Here is a 17,777-nt window from a genome sequence, read left to right on the forward strand (position 1 = left end):
ATGCATATAAAACATTCTGAGCTATAACAATGGTACAAGTATGGGAAAGGTGTGGGGGAGAACTCAGTTCAATAATATTCTCTAACTCATCCCACAAACGCCGACTAGATTCAGTTTCAACTTCACACGTGGGTTTTGAACCATACTTGCATGGCCAATTGCACATATAGAACCTTCAGTTATAAATAAGTAGGTTAAGGTTTGTATTCCTTGATCATATATCTCACAACAAACAAGTAAAGAGTCAACTGTCCTCTGGAGTTCCCTCGATCACTTCACTGGGGCTATGGGTTGGACCTCCCTACTCAAGTGTTTGGGGTTACTCTGGGTGGCACGATTAGAAAGATGAACATACAAAGCCGGCCGTTGCTATAAAGACATGTTGGTGGATATATAATACTCTTTCTTCAACTCTACACGTTTTCTTTGTTCTAAGCCATGCATTACTCTTTTTTTTTTTATCCGACTGTCAATGGAGTTTCGTGGAACTTTAAAGGGTGTGGGAAAATGCCATGCCATTTGTTTGGACACTTACGGTACCATTTTTTTTTCCATTGATCAGGATGTGTACCATACCAATGACCTAGTTCAAAGCCAACTTCGAGGTCATATGATGTTACAGCGGCCGATGGCATCCTTTTAGCAGGGTCCGGGCCCCTAATGGACCCAACACACTTGCTCAGGAAATAAACCATGGACATATAGCACTGATCAGTAAAGGTGAATACAAGAGCCTCAAAATGTGGATCTCAGGTCCCATTTTCAACATTATGATCTCATTCGAGGTGCCACAACATCCTCTGATGTTATAACATTTACTGACGTACCCACACGATAATTGAGTTACTGTCATGGGCTACATTAAACCTTACAGAATCAACTTTCAATAACAGAAAATACTTCAAGATCTCTGAGAGCCAGCTTGGAAAATCAGCACACTATTGATATTAAATAGTACAAAGGGATGAAAAAGGGGTCAAAAGAATTATACATACAAACACAAAAGAACCAAAACAAACCAAATAACCAACGGTAAAATCCAAAAAGACTTATCCATCTACACATAAAGGAACTTCTTTGGGAAAGGAAACTTAAAGATACACCAAGCAACAAAAGTTTTGATGATTAATTTCTGATTCAACAACCAGACACCAGAAGTTTAAAACACATAACCGAAGTTCTATTAAGTTGCATCAGTGCCCAAACTCCGTGAGAACTTCAATGAAACAACTCCTAATGCAAAAATTACCTCCTCCACTGAGCTCTGACCACCTTATCTGAAATTTCCAAGTCAACAATAATGCATAATCATTATGCAAAAGCAGCAGATAGGCAGAGAACCTTTCAATTGAATATGAGAAAATAATATTGATAAAGATTCATAAAGCAAAGATAATGACTATCTAAGTTGGATACCATCCTCAAAGTGAAACTTGCATGCTAATTATGACATAGAGCAACCACATAAGAGCAAGTTTAACTAAACATGTAGATATGAATTTATGTAGACCAGTGGGAGTCAATTTCCATATCCTTAAAGAACGGGGATAAACTAAGCAGTGTATCATAAGTAATGCGGACTGATATAGCAAAACAAAAACACAAGCATAAGGCCATAAAACATCCGACGTAAAATTGTGCTTACCATTAGCATCTTTAGAGGATGATTCAGATTTGTCATTGAGGATAGAAACTTTACCAGCTACTCGGACTCTTGTTTGACCATGTGAGGACAGTGAACTTGTGTTACTATTGGTTGAAGACGGCAGAGAATATCGCCTGTTTAATCCATCTTTCTCAACAACCTCATGGGTGATCCTTGGGGAGCCTTGACCCCCTAGTCTAGCTTTCACAGATTCAGTTGGTGCCATATAACTGGGAATTTTTGGATTGTTATTAAACCCATTTGCCTGATTATCAATTTTTGTGGGTAAAGAAGCTCTTCTTTGGTTTGCTTTTAAGCTTTCATCACTGACCTGCTCATCCTTGGAGCTTAATTCCTCTGTCACTGGTATGTGCTCAATTTTACCATTGTTTTCGGCAGGTGGCAGATCAACTGCTGGACAGACGTTAGGCTCATCAAGAGAAGCATCTTCCGAGGAAACTTTTAAATCAACCTCAAGATTTGACATTTTTTATAGTGTTGCAGGTACACCTCTCATTTTCTCAGTAGATTCCTGTTCTGAAAAATTAGGGTCATTAGAACTAGAAGGTTTTTTCAGAGTCTTCTTTGTTTTGTCAATAACATTAGATTTATCAGAGACCTCCTTTGAAGAGTGAGAAAGCTTTCTTAAATTGCGCTTAACCCTCTCAAGCTCATTTTGTGGATGTTCCCTAACTGAATCAGCTGCTGAGTTGCCAGAAACTCTCCTAAGACCTTGTTTGTTTTTCTCATACCCCGAGATAGAATGATTAGATCCACTGACAACTTTTCCATTGGACAGTTTCTGAACACTGCACTTAGTCTATCCACTCCTAATTGGTTTTGATGAGGATTCCCAAAAACGTGGCTTTGTCCATCGTTGAAGCCACTGCCAGGATGAGTTAGGTTCCTCTGGACCATACTGAAGACCTAGAGGTAATACGGCAGTTAGGAACATGAAACACGTCGTCCCAAGGCTAAACATCATGAACATTCTATCAGCATTCAGCACAGTTCTCATTTACATGGCAAGCAGAATCCAATAGTAGTACGAGAAAGTAAACCATACCTTTTGAACAAATACATTATTTGATAAATTCTTCACCTTAGAAGATGCATTCACTTTGACAGAGTCCAACCTTTTAGAACCCTGTTTAAAAAATAAATAATAGCTAGCTTAGAAGCATGTTATGTGTAATTAGCTACTCAAAAACCTACATAATGAAACAAAAGGGAGGTATAGTTTGATTTCCAGATAAGCATCCGTAAACAAAATCATCCTTAATTATTATTGCGAGGTTGCTATATATGTGCCCATGTTAATATTGATACAGTCACAAAAATACAATTTTCTCATAGACCTTTTACATCAACAAATATAACTAGGGCGTAGAATTGGTGTTTACAGTTTTTATCAGGACAGCAACAAGAGACAAGCCATCATCCATTTGTCAGTAAGAAAAATCACCTGAGGCAGTCTTAGATGTTTTTCCACGGCAATATCTGAACATCTGACCTTTCGGCCACGACCAAGCGCTTGCAACTTTACAATTCCCCATGTACAGCATAAACTAGCAACAGCTTGTCTTCTAACCAACCGACCACGAATAAGTGCTTGCAGCCTTATAATGCCCTTGAGAGTTCGAAATGCCCGGCGAGCCTTCCAACATATGATATTTTCATCAATGAAACTATATGATTTTGAGGAGGATATAATCCTAATATAAGGGCATGCAAAAGTTGACAGCAGATTCTATACTTCTATCACATTTTATTGAAATCCCATAATTACCATATTTGACTTCAAATTTGTATAAATACTACAAATCTGTAGGTGGTTGATTATTTATAGATTGAAATATCTCTAAACTAGAATATGTTTGTGTGAAAATGATAATATATTAATCTGAGAAACTAAGTTCAGTCAAATCAGTGGTTGACTACCCAAGTTACTGTAAATTGTAATAAATGCCCAAAGAAATTTTGATTCACTTACATTTCCTATACTCATTGTTTTGGCAACATCAAGGGGCTAAGTTTAAAACATACGCACACTAAGAAAGTATGAAATAAATATAAAACATAAAGGCAGCAGCCAACCCTAGAGTTTGACATACCATGAGAGAAGTACGAATCAGTTACATCTCATTGAATCCTTGCATATATCCGAAACTTCAAATAATAAACAAAAAATCACCAGCAACAACATAAGACATGATGCAGATAAAGAAAACTCCAATAGTACCACCAAAATGTCAACTCAAGCAAAATAAGCAGAACAATGACGGTGCACTCAAGTTACTGCCCATAATAGTCAGCAGAATATTCACACAGCTGAATGAAGACTATAGCAGGAAAAGGCTTAGGAATTTCATTACTCTGCATTACCCTTAAGTACAACAGTAAGTTTTAAAGGGAGAGTAGCTACCAGGTAACCTCTGAAAGCAGCCTGTACTGTCGCAGCAGCTTGGTCAAGCCTAATCTTATCATGATTTACAGGGTTACCAAAGTCATCAGCCGTGGCATCACTTCCATCCGCTGTTGGAGATGGAATATTTACCCCATCATTTGGCAATTGGGAAGGTATACCCTTCTCAGACTCCACCGCGTTCCAAGCACTGCTCACTGGAATAGGTGCTGAAATTGATGGAGGGTCCACTGATAGGTCAGGCACAACTACCTTGGAAGAAACCAAAACCTGGCCTTTATTTCCACAATTCTGCACATAACAACAATTACAATATACAGACATTTCCAATCTTCAAGTGCTAACTACTATTAGAAGATAATCAGTCCTTTCTTACCAGCTTCTCTCTTCCTTTTGAGATATTGGACTTTGAAGATTTCTTCCCCAGAAGCAAGGTCTTGATCCATCTTGCTGGAGATTTTCCCATTTCAGTTGAACCTAAAATAATGACAAGTTTCTAAATCTGGAAATCTGAGAAAGTCATTCCAAACCAAAATCTCAGTACTTATTATGTTAGCATTAAACTAAATAATAATAAAAAAGTAACATCTTTAAAAACAACCAATCATTCTGAATATCTTTAGTTTTGCAGCTAATGGCGGTCAAAGTGTTACTACACTACATAATCTATAGCTCTTAAGTTACCATAAAAGACGAAACAATAATTCAATCATAAAAACACAAAATGATATGGAACTGGATAGCAACTGAACCAGTAGAACCTACACAAGCAAAATAAAACAATCTTAAAAGTAGAAACCCCATGCACACAAATGTAGCACTGACGGTCGTACCAGAGAACGATTCCTCCAACAAAAGACTCTTCAGCAAAATTTTCTCTTTTATGTGTGTGTAAGAGAGGTGAACTCAAAATTAATTATTTAATAAATGCTATGTGCTAAGAAAGAGATGAAAATGGCCTGCAATAAATAAACCACAAGACTGTAAATATTTGAGTAATGTGGTCCACAAAATACCGACGTTTGAGCTTTAAATGGGCCTAAAAAGTGGGCCCTTCCCATTTTAATTCAACATTCTTAATAATAAATTAACTCTACCATTTAAGTGTATAGTGAGATAACACGTTTGAATTTTTATATTACAAATGAAAATAATCATATTAATAAGATTACTTTCATAATAGAAGTTTAAATTCTATAATATTTGATCCGAATTAATCGACTAATAAATTAAATATTAATGATTAAAAATAATAATAATAGGTAACCTTATCTAGATCAGCCCATTTTGAATTTTAAAACGAATTATGTAATTTTAATAGAATAAACAAACATGTATAGAAACATTATGAATATTTTCTAAAATAAGTTTAATTATATATATTCTTTATAAATAATATTTTATTTTTTTTATAATGAACAAAGAATAGATTTTGAGTTCTATGTAAAAAGATCTATACATTTAACCACTTAAACAATAAGACTTGTCAGTCTAGTCTATCTTTTTAATCATTGTTTAATATTTTATATTTTAATAATAAAGTTATACGGAATATAAAGATTCTTTCAAAAAAAAAGTATTGGAATTTAATGCTAAAATAAATATTAGCTAGTTTAAGACAAGTGGTGGGGGTAATTGACAAAGAGTAGACAAGTGGTGGGGTCATTGACAAAGAGTTGTGAATTTTGTTTAGGTACTAAATAAGGGTAGTTACTAATGCCTAATGGGATTATTTTTTTCATGGGACTAAAATAACAAGTTTTTAGTTGGTTGATTGGTTCTATTACTTATTTTTTAATGATATTATATAATTTTTTTTAAAAAAAATATTAAATTCAGTTTCTTCATCTCTCTAGGGGATTACTTTTAATGTAGGGTATAGATTTGCACATAAAAATAAGATATTCTTGATGAATAACATTACCAATTTTTACATTTAATATAATCAAGTACAAAAGTGACGGCTGTGGAACAGCTAAGTGAGATTTGACAAATAAAATCAAGTATAATCAACAAAGTAATCATGTTGGACTAGCCCACACGTCGCATTGCAAGCTAAGTTGCATTATTAATGGTCTTTGAAAACACCATTCACTCTCATAAAACCAACATAATAATGTAAACAGAGTTTGCAACACATCTTATGTGTCAATGTTATTCAGACTATTTTCAATGTTCCATAGAACCAACCTCTGAGATATCAATCAGCTGCTCGACAATCTCACATACTCCGATACTCTTTTGCTTCTTCTTTTACTATGGAACCAACACATAAGCTAATCAGCGGTCCAACTCTGCTCCACAATCTCACGCACTCTCCTGTTGTATTCACGCTTGTTCTCACTGAACATTCGGGCGGCTTCTGAGTTTGCAGGAGAATTTGGATTTGGATCACATAGCAACGACTGCATACACAAGAAAATCATAGTGGCTTCAAAACACAGGGACCTTAGGCTCCAAACTCCGATTAAAATAAACACGTGTTAATATCATCATTATTATGAAAGATATTCCAATGCGTAACAATCAGCCACTGGCTGACTGTAGAGCTTCGCAAAGAAAACCTATGTTTCTGCTTCCTCAACTTTATTTAAGCTTAAAATAAAAGGTAGGTAGTCTTATTCCACAGTCCTTAAATAGCAGCAAATGAAAACCTAAAGAATTATATGAACCTGAATGGATGTCAGTATTGCTGCTACATCATAAATTGGAGACCACTGATTTTGTAGAATGTCCAAACAGATGCTTCCATCTGCATAAACTGATTTTTTATAGAAAAAATAGGGATCAGAACAAAGCCAAAGCTGTTGCCTCACCAATATATCAGAGCTCACAAATAAATGTCATTATAAAACATAAAATATATTTCAGATGAAGAAAACCAAAAACTAAAGCTGAACATCTAAACTTGTTTAAATAACCATCATCTTAAAAGCTTCAATTGTATGTATGCAAAGTGGCATTTGGGTTTCCTGAACATGGCTCGTGTTTGGAGATGCATAAGCAGACACCACATTTAGGCCTCCTCGATCACCCACTTTCCAAGTAAGGTCTATTTATCCACAAATCATAAGTATCACTCACTTCTCAACTATTGAAACATCACAGAAAAGTTCACTTCATACAAAAATGCAGGGCACGCAAGAGTTAATGAAAATGTAAATGTGATTAAATACTAGGATTTGTCCAGATGCTTACTGTTTGGATGGAACATTCGGGAAACAAACCGAACCGTTGGTGGCTTGTTTGGATAATCCTCCGCAAATTGAAGAGTTAGTTTAAACGCGCCTGAAGGATTAGAAAATATCTAAATAGATATTAATTAAAAGTTATTAGCTGCATACCTACATTCTATGATAGAAATATCCATAAAAAATAGAGCTTAAATGATACTGAAATACTAGTAGTTCAAACTAAAATCCACTAAAGAAATAATCATCCAAATTTTCTTTCCAGGTTTGACAGTTAGAGTGCAGAAGTTGAATGGCCATCCCTCAAGAACACCATTCCTATGGTTATTGAATTTTGGAGATTTCTCAAGGCTATGCCCATGACAAGATTATTACATATTGTGCTTCATTATTCAATGAAAATGAAGTCTAAGGGATCATTACCAATGTCACCCCCATCAAAGAACTTAAACCTTCAGCAAACAATTCACAGTTCTGTCCTGTTTTCAAGCCAAAGTTCCCCATTATAGCAAACAAATACATCACTCACAACCATTTAACAAATTAATGATGGAACTAGAGAACTACTGAGCTGTCTCCAATTATGTAGGTTATAATAACAGAAAGTGTGCCAGAAATCTGCTAAAGAGATGAGCAAACAAATGCATCAAACAAACAAGAAATGAACTAAAAATTTCTTTACCTCCATCCCAGGGGGTGTCATCAGGCCTGCAAATCCATCCAATAAAGAGATCATCACAATTCTATGGAATTTTTAAATGAAAACAAGCAAAAAAGACACTCCAGTATTATTTAGTTACATACCCAAAAATAACAGCATTCCAGAGCATAATATTGTTATCTTGAGGGGCACCACTAATTCCTGCAGGAGGATCTTGTTGCAACCTCTTGAAATCCCTCATCAGTCTCTTCCTTGCTGGAGTCGACATCGTCACTGCCTACAAATTCTAAAGGAGACTGATCCAAAATCAATACAAAGACACATACTACGAACAGTACAGGAAACCAGAGTTCTTTAACATAAACATCAAACATGTAGGATTAAAATCAGACCTCTACAACTGAAGTACTAAACCAAGTTTTAAGAAATCAGTTCTATAACCTTTCATGAAGGTTGACATACAACCCTTAATCTTTTACATTGAGGTGCAAGCAAATACCCGATTAAGTCTTGAGCTGCACAACGAGAGGCAGCTATGTCCCCAACCCCATAAACTCTAACCAATATCCCCATGATTCGAACTGATCACTTCCAACTTGCAATCTTGAGCTATAATCCACGCAGGAAATCAATTTCAACATATTCATCATGTACAAAAGAAAATGATCTCATAATTTCCTTACACATAAACAGAAAGACCAAAGTGACACAAACCCATGCTTCGTCGTTCGATGGTTGTGATCTGTTGAGTCAGTGTCCAGACTCCAGAACGAGAACAAATTAAAAGCTAAACTAAGTAACAACTAAAAGATATCAATCCAAAATCCTCAAATCTAACAAAATCCAAGATCCATAACTACAATATCAACCAAAAAAAACACCTAAAGTTTCAACATATAAAGAAATTAAATGAAGAGTTTCCCTTGGACACAAATCGAAGCAACAATAAAGAAACAAACAAAAGATGAACCTAATCTAAGAAGAAAAAAACAAAATAAAAATAAATGAAGAAAACATATATAAAAAGAAAGAAGGTTCTTACTTTCTGAGTAAACGCGGCGAGTTAACTTGGATTCTCCAAAGGAAACACTTTTTTTTCCTCTGAAGAAATATGCCCAAGAAAAAGAGGGGGGGGGGGTTTAACGAGAAAAAAAGGTAAACTACAAGAATTACCACTTATCTATTGTATTTATAAACTTTTGCATATACATTTTTTTTAAAAAAACATAAATTTTGATCATTTTATTATGTTTTGATTATTAAAACGTTGAATAACGTTAGTATGATGACGTGGTGACAAAGAAGATGATAGAGTACGATGCAAGTGGGGTCGAAGGAAAAATATATTAAGAAATGGGATAAACTAAAATTGTATCCCTAAACTATTTTAGATTTTACAAAAAAACTCATAATTAGTATTTGTTTAAAGTATATCAGTTAAAATAAAAATTAAACTCTTTTAGTAACTTGTCAAATTATAATATCAAATTAGAATTTTAATTAGTTTTGTTGGGCTGGATCCAGGCTGCCAAGTTGCCACTGCCAGTCGATACTTAAGCTTGCGATGTCATGCATATATATTCAATATTTAATATATTTTTTAAAAGTTGTTTTTAATTTAAAATTATGCTTAATTATAATATATTGTTTTTCACAAATTAGTGCTTAAACTATTTTTTGAATTATCTAGGTGACTAACGTTACAAATATTATCATTTTAGGTGCCTCGCTCCTAACAAATATTAAAAATTCCGTTAAATGACACATATCACTTTATGATATTTTTGAAAAAAAATAAAAAAATATTATATTTACAAAAAAAAATCCCTAAAATTACAAAAAAAAAATCAAATCCCTAACCTCATTTACTGGTCACGACCTTCGCCCTTGACATCTCCATGGTTGGAAGTCGTCTCCCTTATCATTATGCGTGTTGTTGGATTGCCTAAGTGTCACAAATTTGGAGTGTGTGTCGTTGGATCGCGATTTTTTTCGTTTCCTTCGTCGGAGATGCGACATTTATGGTTGGGTTTGACTTGTTGTCGGGTGTAGGTTCTGGTGGAGGTTCGATCAACGTCAAACGATGACAACCGGCATGGATTTAGGGATTGAAATTGAAGTTTTTAAAGTTGAGGGTTTTTAATACAATTTTAATTTTTTAAATAAAATTTTTAAAATTACCAGAGTGTGACATACGTCATTTAATAGAATAATTAAACGGCCATTAAGGCCTGAACACCTCAAATGGTAACGTTAGACATCTGGATGATTAAAAAAATAATTTAGGCACCAGTTCGTGAAAAATGTATAGTTTGAGTACTTATTTTATAATTAAGCCTAAAGATTAAATTATATTATAATAAATAAAATGAATAAAATATTTTTGTATTACATTTTATTATTATCTATTAAAATAATTCTTATTTATCTTATTTTTTGAATGAAAAAGAAGGAAAACCTTATCTAACTATTAGAGAGTTTAACATATTGATGGTTTAAGATGTGTCCATCAACGATAGGTAAAATTGAGACCGGCACAATATCAAAGATGCACATAGAAAAATCTCTCAATAAATCGAGTTTAACTAACACATTAGTGATCATGTTTCCTCTACGAGGAATCCAAAAAAATGAACCAATTACGACCACAAAGAAGTTATTGAACGAACTAGACGGAGGAGATTGATGTTTGCGTTTGGAGCATTTGAGTAGCCTAAGAAGTATCTGATTATATTTGTAGAAGCTCAAATCCAAAGGACAAAACAATATGTTCCATTAGTGATAATTTTTTTTTAATTAATCACGGATATCCGATATATTGACCAACTAATTTAAATCGGGTACTGCAAAGGCGAGAGCGATCATCTCAACCCAGTTTGCTCTATTCACAAACGCCAGGATTCGAACCTCTGACCTTGCTTAAGGGGCCTAATGTCTCATCCTACCAGAACAACTAATTGTTGGCGGTAATAACTTTAATTTATTAACATTCATAAATTTTTTAATAAATTTCTTTAATGATATTTGATTAAGTATATTAAATTAATTAATATTGTTTATAATATTAAGTATTAAATTGGTTGTTAATTAGTTTTTATTACCGCAACTTCAATCCATGGTCGATATATGTCCTTAAAGTATGATTCTCATTTTAAATTGGTCCCTAAAATTTTAAATATTTAATTTCATCCATAAACTATGGCTATAATTCTAAATTAGTCCTCAAACTTTTGAATGTTTTAATTTTATCCCCAAACGATGACTTTCATTCTAAATTGGTTCGTAAACTTTTTGAACATTCTAATATCATCCCAAGCTATATGTATATACTAATCACATCCCTTGCTAATAAAATCGTTAGGTCAAATTATATTATTATATGTTTGAAAAAAATAAAATTTAGGTTAAACTATGATTGAAACTAATCAAATATTTGGATGAATTTGAGGATGAAATTAGAATATTCAAAAGTGTGGGGACCAATTTAGGAAGAGGTTCATAGTTTAGAGATAAAATTAGAATGTTCAAAAGTTTAAGAATTAATTTAGAATAGAAATCATATTTTGAGGATGAAATTAGAATATTTAAAAATTTAGAGACAAATTTAAAATAAAATCCTAATTGAAGAACATATAATGCAATTAACTTGAAAATATTCTATTCAAATATGGTATTTTCAGCATTCACCCCAATTCATAGGTAAAATACTTTCCCTTTTCCTCTGTCTGGTATAATCCCATGAAACACCAAATTATAAAACTGACAACAAATAGATTATACAAAGCACTTCGTTTATGCAGTGAAAACCTTGTAGCATCCTTGCTTCCCGACAAATTTACGTTCCCTCCTCTTTTCAAAGCTTGTGCCAAGCTTAACTCACTAATTCATGGCCAGATCCTCCATGTGCATCTCATCAAGACCGGATTTTCCCACGACATCTACGCTGCTACAGCTCTCACAGGTATGTACGTGAAATTGGCTGACTTTGAATGTGCACTGAAGGTGTTTTATGAAATGCCTGACCGGAACTTGGCTTCTTTAAACACGATGATCTCTGGGTTTGGGAGAAATGGGCACCGTAAAGAAGCTTTGACAGTGTTTAAAGAGATGTGTTTTGGATTGTGGAGGCCTAATTCAGTCACTATAGCTACTGTCTTGCCAGCTTGTCAAAGTCTTAAACTTGGCATGCAAGTTCATTCTTTGGCTATCAAGATAGGAGTTGAGTTGGACGTTTATGTGGCAACTTCATTGCTGACTATGTATTCTAACTTTGGAGAAATAGTTCTAGCATTTAATATGTTTGTTAAGATGACCAATAAGAATGTTGTGAGCTATAATGCTTTTCTTTCTGGGCTTCTGCAAAATGGGGTTCCACTTATGGTGTTGCAGGTGTTTAAGAGCATGATTGAGAGTTGTCAAGTAGGACGACCCAATTGTGTTACTTTCATTTCTGTTATATCAGCATGTGCAAGTCTTTTCTACCTACAGTTCGGCAAACAGGTTCATGGGGTTCTTATGAAATCTGAGACACGGTTTGATACAATGGTTGGAACTGCACTTGTCAATATGTATTGCAAATGTCGGACTTGGCAATGGGGCTATGATGTTTTCAACGAGATGAAAGGAAGCATGAATTTGATAACATGGAATTCAATGATAGCAGGGCTGATGTTAAACAATCAAAGTGAGATGGCTGTCGTGCTGTTTGAGGAGTTGGAAGTTGAAGGAATGAAACAAGATTCAGCGACATGGAATTCAATGATAAGGGGATTTTCACAGTTAGGGAAAGGAGTCGATGCTCTTAAATATTTTGAGAAGATGCAGTCTGCTGGTGTAAAACCGAGTTTAAAATGCATGACCAGTCTTTTGCCAGCTTGTTCAGTTTTGTCTGCTTTAAAGCAGGGGAAAGAGATTCACGGGCTTGCTATTAGAATGGGTATTAGTAACGAGGAGTTCATGGCTACCGCACTGATTGACATGTATATGAACTGTGGGTATACCTATTGTGCACGTAAAATTTGTTATCAGTTCGAGTCGAAGCCTGATGATCCGGCATTTTGGAATGCAATGATTTGTGGTTATGGAAGAAATGGAGAGAATGAATCAGCATTTGAGATTTTTGACTTGATGCTGAAGGAAAATGTAAAACCAAATTCAGCTACTTTCATTGCTGTTCTATCTTCATGTAGTCACACTGGTCAAGTTGACAAAGGATTACGAGTTTTCAAAATGATGGGTAAAGATTGTGACTTGAGCCCAAATCTTGAGCATTTTGGTTGCATAGTTGATCTTTTGGGTAGATGTGGAAAACTAGAGGAAGCTAAAGAACTAATACGAGAACTGCCAGACTCTCCTGCTTCAATTTTCGCCTCTCTGCTTGGTGCTTGTAGGTATCACTTTAACTGTGAGCTAGGAGAAGAAATGGCTATGAAACTTTCAGAGTTAGAACCAGAGAATCCAGCTCCTCTCGTGATACTGTCCAACATATACGCTGCAGTAGGAAGGTGGGGAGATGTGGAAAGAATTAGACAAATGATAGATGACAGAGGATTGAGAAAATTCCCTGGATTTAGTTCAATATCCGTAACATGAAAAGGAACTTCTTACAACATCTGAAAAATATTCTTTTTCTCCACCATATTCAAACTCTTCTTCATCTTCTTGGCATATTCCGGGTTACCGGGAAAAAGTTTCACCATTAAACATTTGCTAGAATTCCCTGAAATTTGTTCAATTTAAGCGCATGAAGGAATGCAGTAAAAGTTCACTGGATTTAGTTCATTTGAAATTACATGTAGAAGACATCTTATACAAGATGTCAAGAAACTGTAAATTGAAACAAATTCTATCGTATCTCTGCTTCTTCTTGGGTTGTGGTTATGAGACACTTCACTTATTCAACATTTCTCTCACTGAAAACCCAAAGTAGTTATCAAAAAAGTTCGGGGGCTCATATATGAAGCAAGATATTACATCTCTGAGCGTAATTACACCGATAACTTCATTCTCGTCTGCTACTACATAGACCCTGTGCACCTTTTTGGTGGCAAGATTCTGGATCACACCACCAAGAGTTGAATCCACTTTGCATGTTACTGGTGAAGTGGGTCTTCCAAAATCTTGGCCAGTTGAGACAACAGTACTAATGAAATCCTTCACGGTGAGCTGCCTGAAATTAAGAATCAAGCAGATTAAAGCATTCTCAAATCACCAAGGATTGCATGGAACACTGTTAGCTTAAATACTAGATGCAATCTTTTTATTTTTATTTTGAGAGGCAGACTAGGTAAGCATCTTCGGAAGTGACCCAAGTCTCTTTTCTTCAGCAATTTAGCATATGTAATGTAACTATGTAAGCTTTTACATAAACATTGAATTTTCCCATGGCTCTATTTGCTAATTACTACTTGTTGGTAAAGAGCAATAATTCTTCACTTAAGTACGAGATGTTGGTATGCCGGTTCAAAGATGTGCAAGTCTTTCACTGTACCTGAAATTGGTGAAAAGTTCAGGTTTAAGCATCAAATGTCTGTTATCTCTTATGCTTACATTCCCAACAATCTTTTTGCCTGGCTCCTCTACAACTGCAAGACCACCAACTTGATTGTCTCTCATTCTTTTGAATGCTTCAAGAATTAGGTCATCGCTCTGGACGCTAATATCCTGACAAAGAAGATTGAAGTTTAATGTTGCAAAAATATTTAGGGTAAAGTATAGTAATTGTCACTGAAATTTTCTAAAGCTTTCATTTAGGTCCCCCAACTTTTAAAACTTACAATACACTTCCCCAACATTTAGTCCGTTTGCAATATGGTCCCCCAACAGTTATGTTGGGGACCATATTGCAAACATACTAAATGTTAGGGGACTATATTGCAAATGGACTAAATATTTAGGGACTATATTGCAAGTTTTAAAAGTTGAGGGACCTAAATAAAAGCTTTAGAAAAGTTCAGTGACCATTACTATACTTTACCCTTAATTTATTTAAAATTTTAATTGTAATTTTACATTTCTTCAATTTTGTCCTTAAATTTATATTTTTTTACAAAATTGATCCATGATTATTTCTTTTGTAATTTACTCGGAATCATATACAATTACAACTTGGAATTCAACAATCACGAACGATGATAAAATAATTAATCCAAAATTAAAAACGACTCGACCTGAACTCAATCCGTATCTGGTAAACATCCGACCTGAATTTTATCTATCAATGATGTGACCCGATCTGAACGAGATCCGATTGAAGTCCACCTGATCCTGAATTAACTGGTCTTTATCTGCTTCAAACCTGAACTGACACCGATCCGATCCGAACTGAAAATGACTCGACTTGAACCCGATATGAATATGGTGTTAATCAATCTGAAAATAACCCAAACTGATTTGACTTGTATCCGACTTGATCCGAATCAAACCATCAAATTAACCTGACTTGACCTGTACTTGATTTTACCCGACCTGCCAGGATCCGACTGAAACCTGACCGATTACCTGATTTTACAGCATTAATTGTCACCTTCTTGAGTAGACACTCCACCACGTCGGGCTATTGAGGTCGCCCTCTAAGAACGAGGGTAAGAATGTTGTTTGGGTAAAATTATTGAATTCTTACGTAATAAAGTTAATCACCAAGAATTTTTTAATCATTCGAAATATAATATAATAGAATTTAATTTAATTATTAATTAAAATTTGAATAATATTGCAAACTAAATATTATAATACTCTAATTATATTTATAACATAAAATATAAGATTAATTAATACTTGAATATGATATATTATAAAATAAAATATAAAAATAAATAAATAATATTTGAATTAAAATATCACTAGAGTTAATTAATTGGGTAAAGTATTGTAGTGGTCATTGAACTTTTCTAAAGCTTTCATTTAGGTCCTCTAACTTTTAAAACTTACAATACAGTCCCCCAATATTTAGTTCGTTTGTAATATGGTCTCCAACGTAGGGACCATATTGGAAACGAACTAAATGTTGGAGGGACTGTATTACAAGTTTTAAAAGTTGAGAGACCTAAATGAAAGCTTTAGAAAAGTTCGGTGACCACTACTATACTTTACCCAAATATTTATTAGTTATTTGAGCAAAAAGTATTACCTCATCAGGAGACATGAAAGGGAGTCCCATATCAGAAATAGGCCGTGCAATAATACAATCAAACCAGTCCCTCCCTCTGCATCCTTCCGGATCTTCAATAACTGCAGACTGAGTAATGTAGTTTTTGAATTTCTGGCTTGCCTGCCTCAATTACAGCTACATTCCTCAGCCTATATTTTGAGAGTAGCAGTAGGACACTCAACATATAACTGTCAGTTGCGACTGGAATAAAAGGAGCCCACCTGTATGATTTAACTATTGACTTTACCTGTAAGATAAAAAATCACGTGTTTCAAGATGGCATAAAAGAAGACTAGATCATCATTCTGGTCGTTAAGTCTGTTTCACAGGGTCCAATCAGAATATCTTATGACAGTGCATTTGGGGGTTTGATTATTATTCATAGAGAAAAAAAGAAGGTAGAATTACATATAAAAAAAGATGGCCTGCTCTTTGTATAGATACTCAATATTGCACCATAAAACTTACAGCAGTCGACTTGAAGGGTTCTTCTTGTACGATAGCTTTGTAAAATTCTTTGCCCAAGTTGTCAGCAGCTGCTGGAGCATCTCCTCCTGATGCTTGATCAGCTTTCACACCACCAGCGACAGCTGCTCCCATTGCAGCTGGACCTGACGCACCTACTGCTAGTGCTCCAAGAGCACCAACGGCTCCAGCACCTAAACCAACAGCTGTAGCTGTGCTGGTTGATAAAGTAACGGCATCAAGTTCTGCACTCTCGAGTACCCAGAGAATGATTTCTGAGTAACCTATGATTCCTAAGTACCTCTCTCTCCAGTTCAAGCTACTGGCTGCCTTTGGGTTTACCACAGGTGCAGACAATATGTTGCAATCTGATAGAATCTTAACGGCATCAGCAATTGTTGTGTCTGCTTGAATTTCAATCACTAGAAAAAGTTGTCACAACAATTAGAAACTGATGCGTTTTCCATAGTGATACTAAGTTCATGAACATAATATTGCTCGAATTGTAGATGCAATAAAGCTTTTCTCATCACCTTTTCCAGTAGGAACTTGTGGGAAAGATGAAACAGGAATCCTTGCAAAAGCAGTTGTTAAAGTCTCCTGCAACGGTTGTGGTAATTTCTTCCTTGACTTTACTTTCTCAAAATAAGCATCACAGCTTGAAAGTAAATCAGAGTCGCAGGGCGAAACGCCCATAAGACTAGTGGGGTCGTCTTATATATACATATAATATATATATTAAAATATTAAATTTGACCTCTCAATAAATGTTTATAATAAATTATTAAATTTGATTGTCTAGATCTATTAATTAGTTGAGTAATCAATGATACTACTTAGGGGTTTTCTCAGGAAATGCGGGTTAATATACCGTTAATATACGGCGTTACCGGATACATTATAATATATTTAATAAATTCGGTTTAGCGCTACCGGAAATATCGAGTAATAACAATGTTGTAGGTGGAAATTATGAAGAAAATATTAAAAAATTTGGCAACCGGCAAACTTAGCTTGTCGGTTTGTGTCGATACAAATGAAAAAATGTATCGCTCCATAGCAATATAACAGGTAAAAATATGATAAAACCGGTTTCATTATGATAAAACCGGTAAACCGCTACTGGATATATTGAAAGTATCGATTAGATTTAAATACGTATTGACACTTTTGGAATTTAAAAGAGAAGAAGTAATAGCGCCTATAAAGTGTCGATACTTTATAAAAATGTATCGATCCAT

General features: G+C 34.7%; 3 protein-coding genes and 1 pseudogene across 4 annotated transcripts; 1 reads left to right on the forward strand and 3 right to left on the reverse strand.

Annotated features, from left to right (window-relative positions):
* Positions 1 to 1,098: 1,098 nt before the first annotated feature.
* Positions 1,099 to 4,597, reverse strand: LOC120156529 (annotated as a pseudogene).
* A 1,545-nt stretch (positions 4,598 to 6,142) lies between these two features.
* On the reverse strand, positions 6,143 to 9,031 carry LOC120156527 (ubiquitin-conjugating enzyme E2 2-like). 2 transcript variants are annotated; one of them, XM_039167840.1, is made up of 6 exons: positions 8,965 to 9,031; positions 8,066 to 8,199; positions 7,944 to 7,969; positions 7,269 to 7,358; positions 6,743 to 6,831; positions 6,143 to 6,475 (listed from the first exon to the last, which is right to left on the reverse strand). In XM_039167840.1, the coding sequence occupies exons 2-6, from the start codon at positions 8,188 to 8,190 to the stop codon at positions 6,347 to 6,349; spliced, it is 459 nt and encodes a 152-aa protein (XP_039023771.1). In that variant the 5' UTR covers positions 8,191 to 8,199; positions 8,965 to 9,031; the 3' UTR covers positions 6,143 to 6,346. The 2 variants fall into 2 exon arrangements, with proteins under 2 accessions (XP_039023771.1, XP_039023770.1); XM_039167839.1 differs by having other exon boundaries at positions 7,269 to 7,355; positions 7,941 to 7,969.
* A 2,619-nt stretch (positions 9,032 to 11,650) lies between these two features.
* LOC120156526 (pentatricopeptide repeat-containing protein At2g02750) lies at positions 11,651 to 13,587 on the forward strand. The gene has a single exon (XM_039167838.1). It carries the CDS (start codon positions 11,661 to 11,663, stop codon positions 13,512 to 13,514), a length of 1,854 nt encoding a protein of 617 aa, XP_039023769.1. The 5' UTR covers positions 11,651 to 11,660; the 3' UTR covers positions 13,515 to 13,587.
* A 93-nt stretch (positions 13,588 to 13,680) lies between these two features.
* On the reverse strand, positions 13,681 to 17,232 carry LOC120156519 (SNF1-related protein kinase regulatory subunit gamma-1-like). The gene is given in 6 exon segments (XM_039167829.1): positions 13,681 to 14,091; positions 14,413 to 14,585; positions 16,051 to 16,173; positions 16,175 to 16,318; positions 16,540 to 16,958; positions 17,070 to 17,232. Coding segments are annotated over 6 exon segments (1,302 nt in total). The 3' UTR covers positions 13,681 to 13,811.
* Positions 17,233 to 17,777: the final 545 nt, after the last annotated feature.

The sequence above is a fragment of the Hibiscus syriacus genome, unplaced genomic scaffold (genome assembly GCF_006381635.1).
Source record: "Hibiscus syriacus cultivar Baekdansim isolate YM2019G1 unplaced genomic scaffold, ASM638163v2 tig00111221_pilon, whole genome shotgun sequence".
NCBI classification, from domain to species: domain Eukaryota; kingdom Viridiplantae; phylum Streptophyta; class Magnoliopsida; order Malvales; family Malvaceae; genus Hibiscus; species Hibiscus syriacus.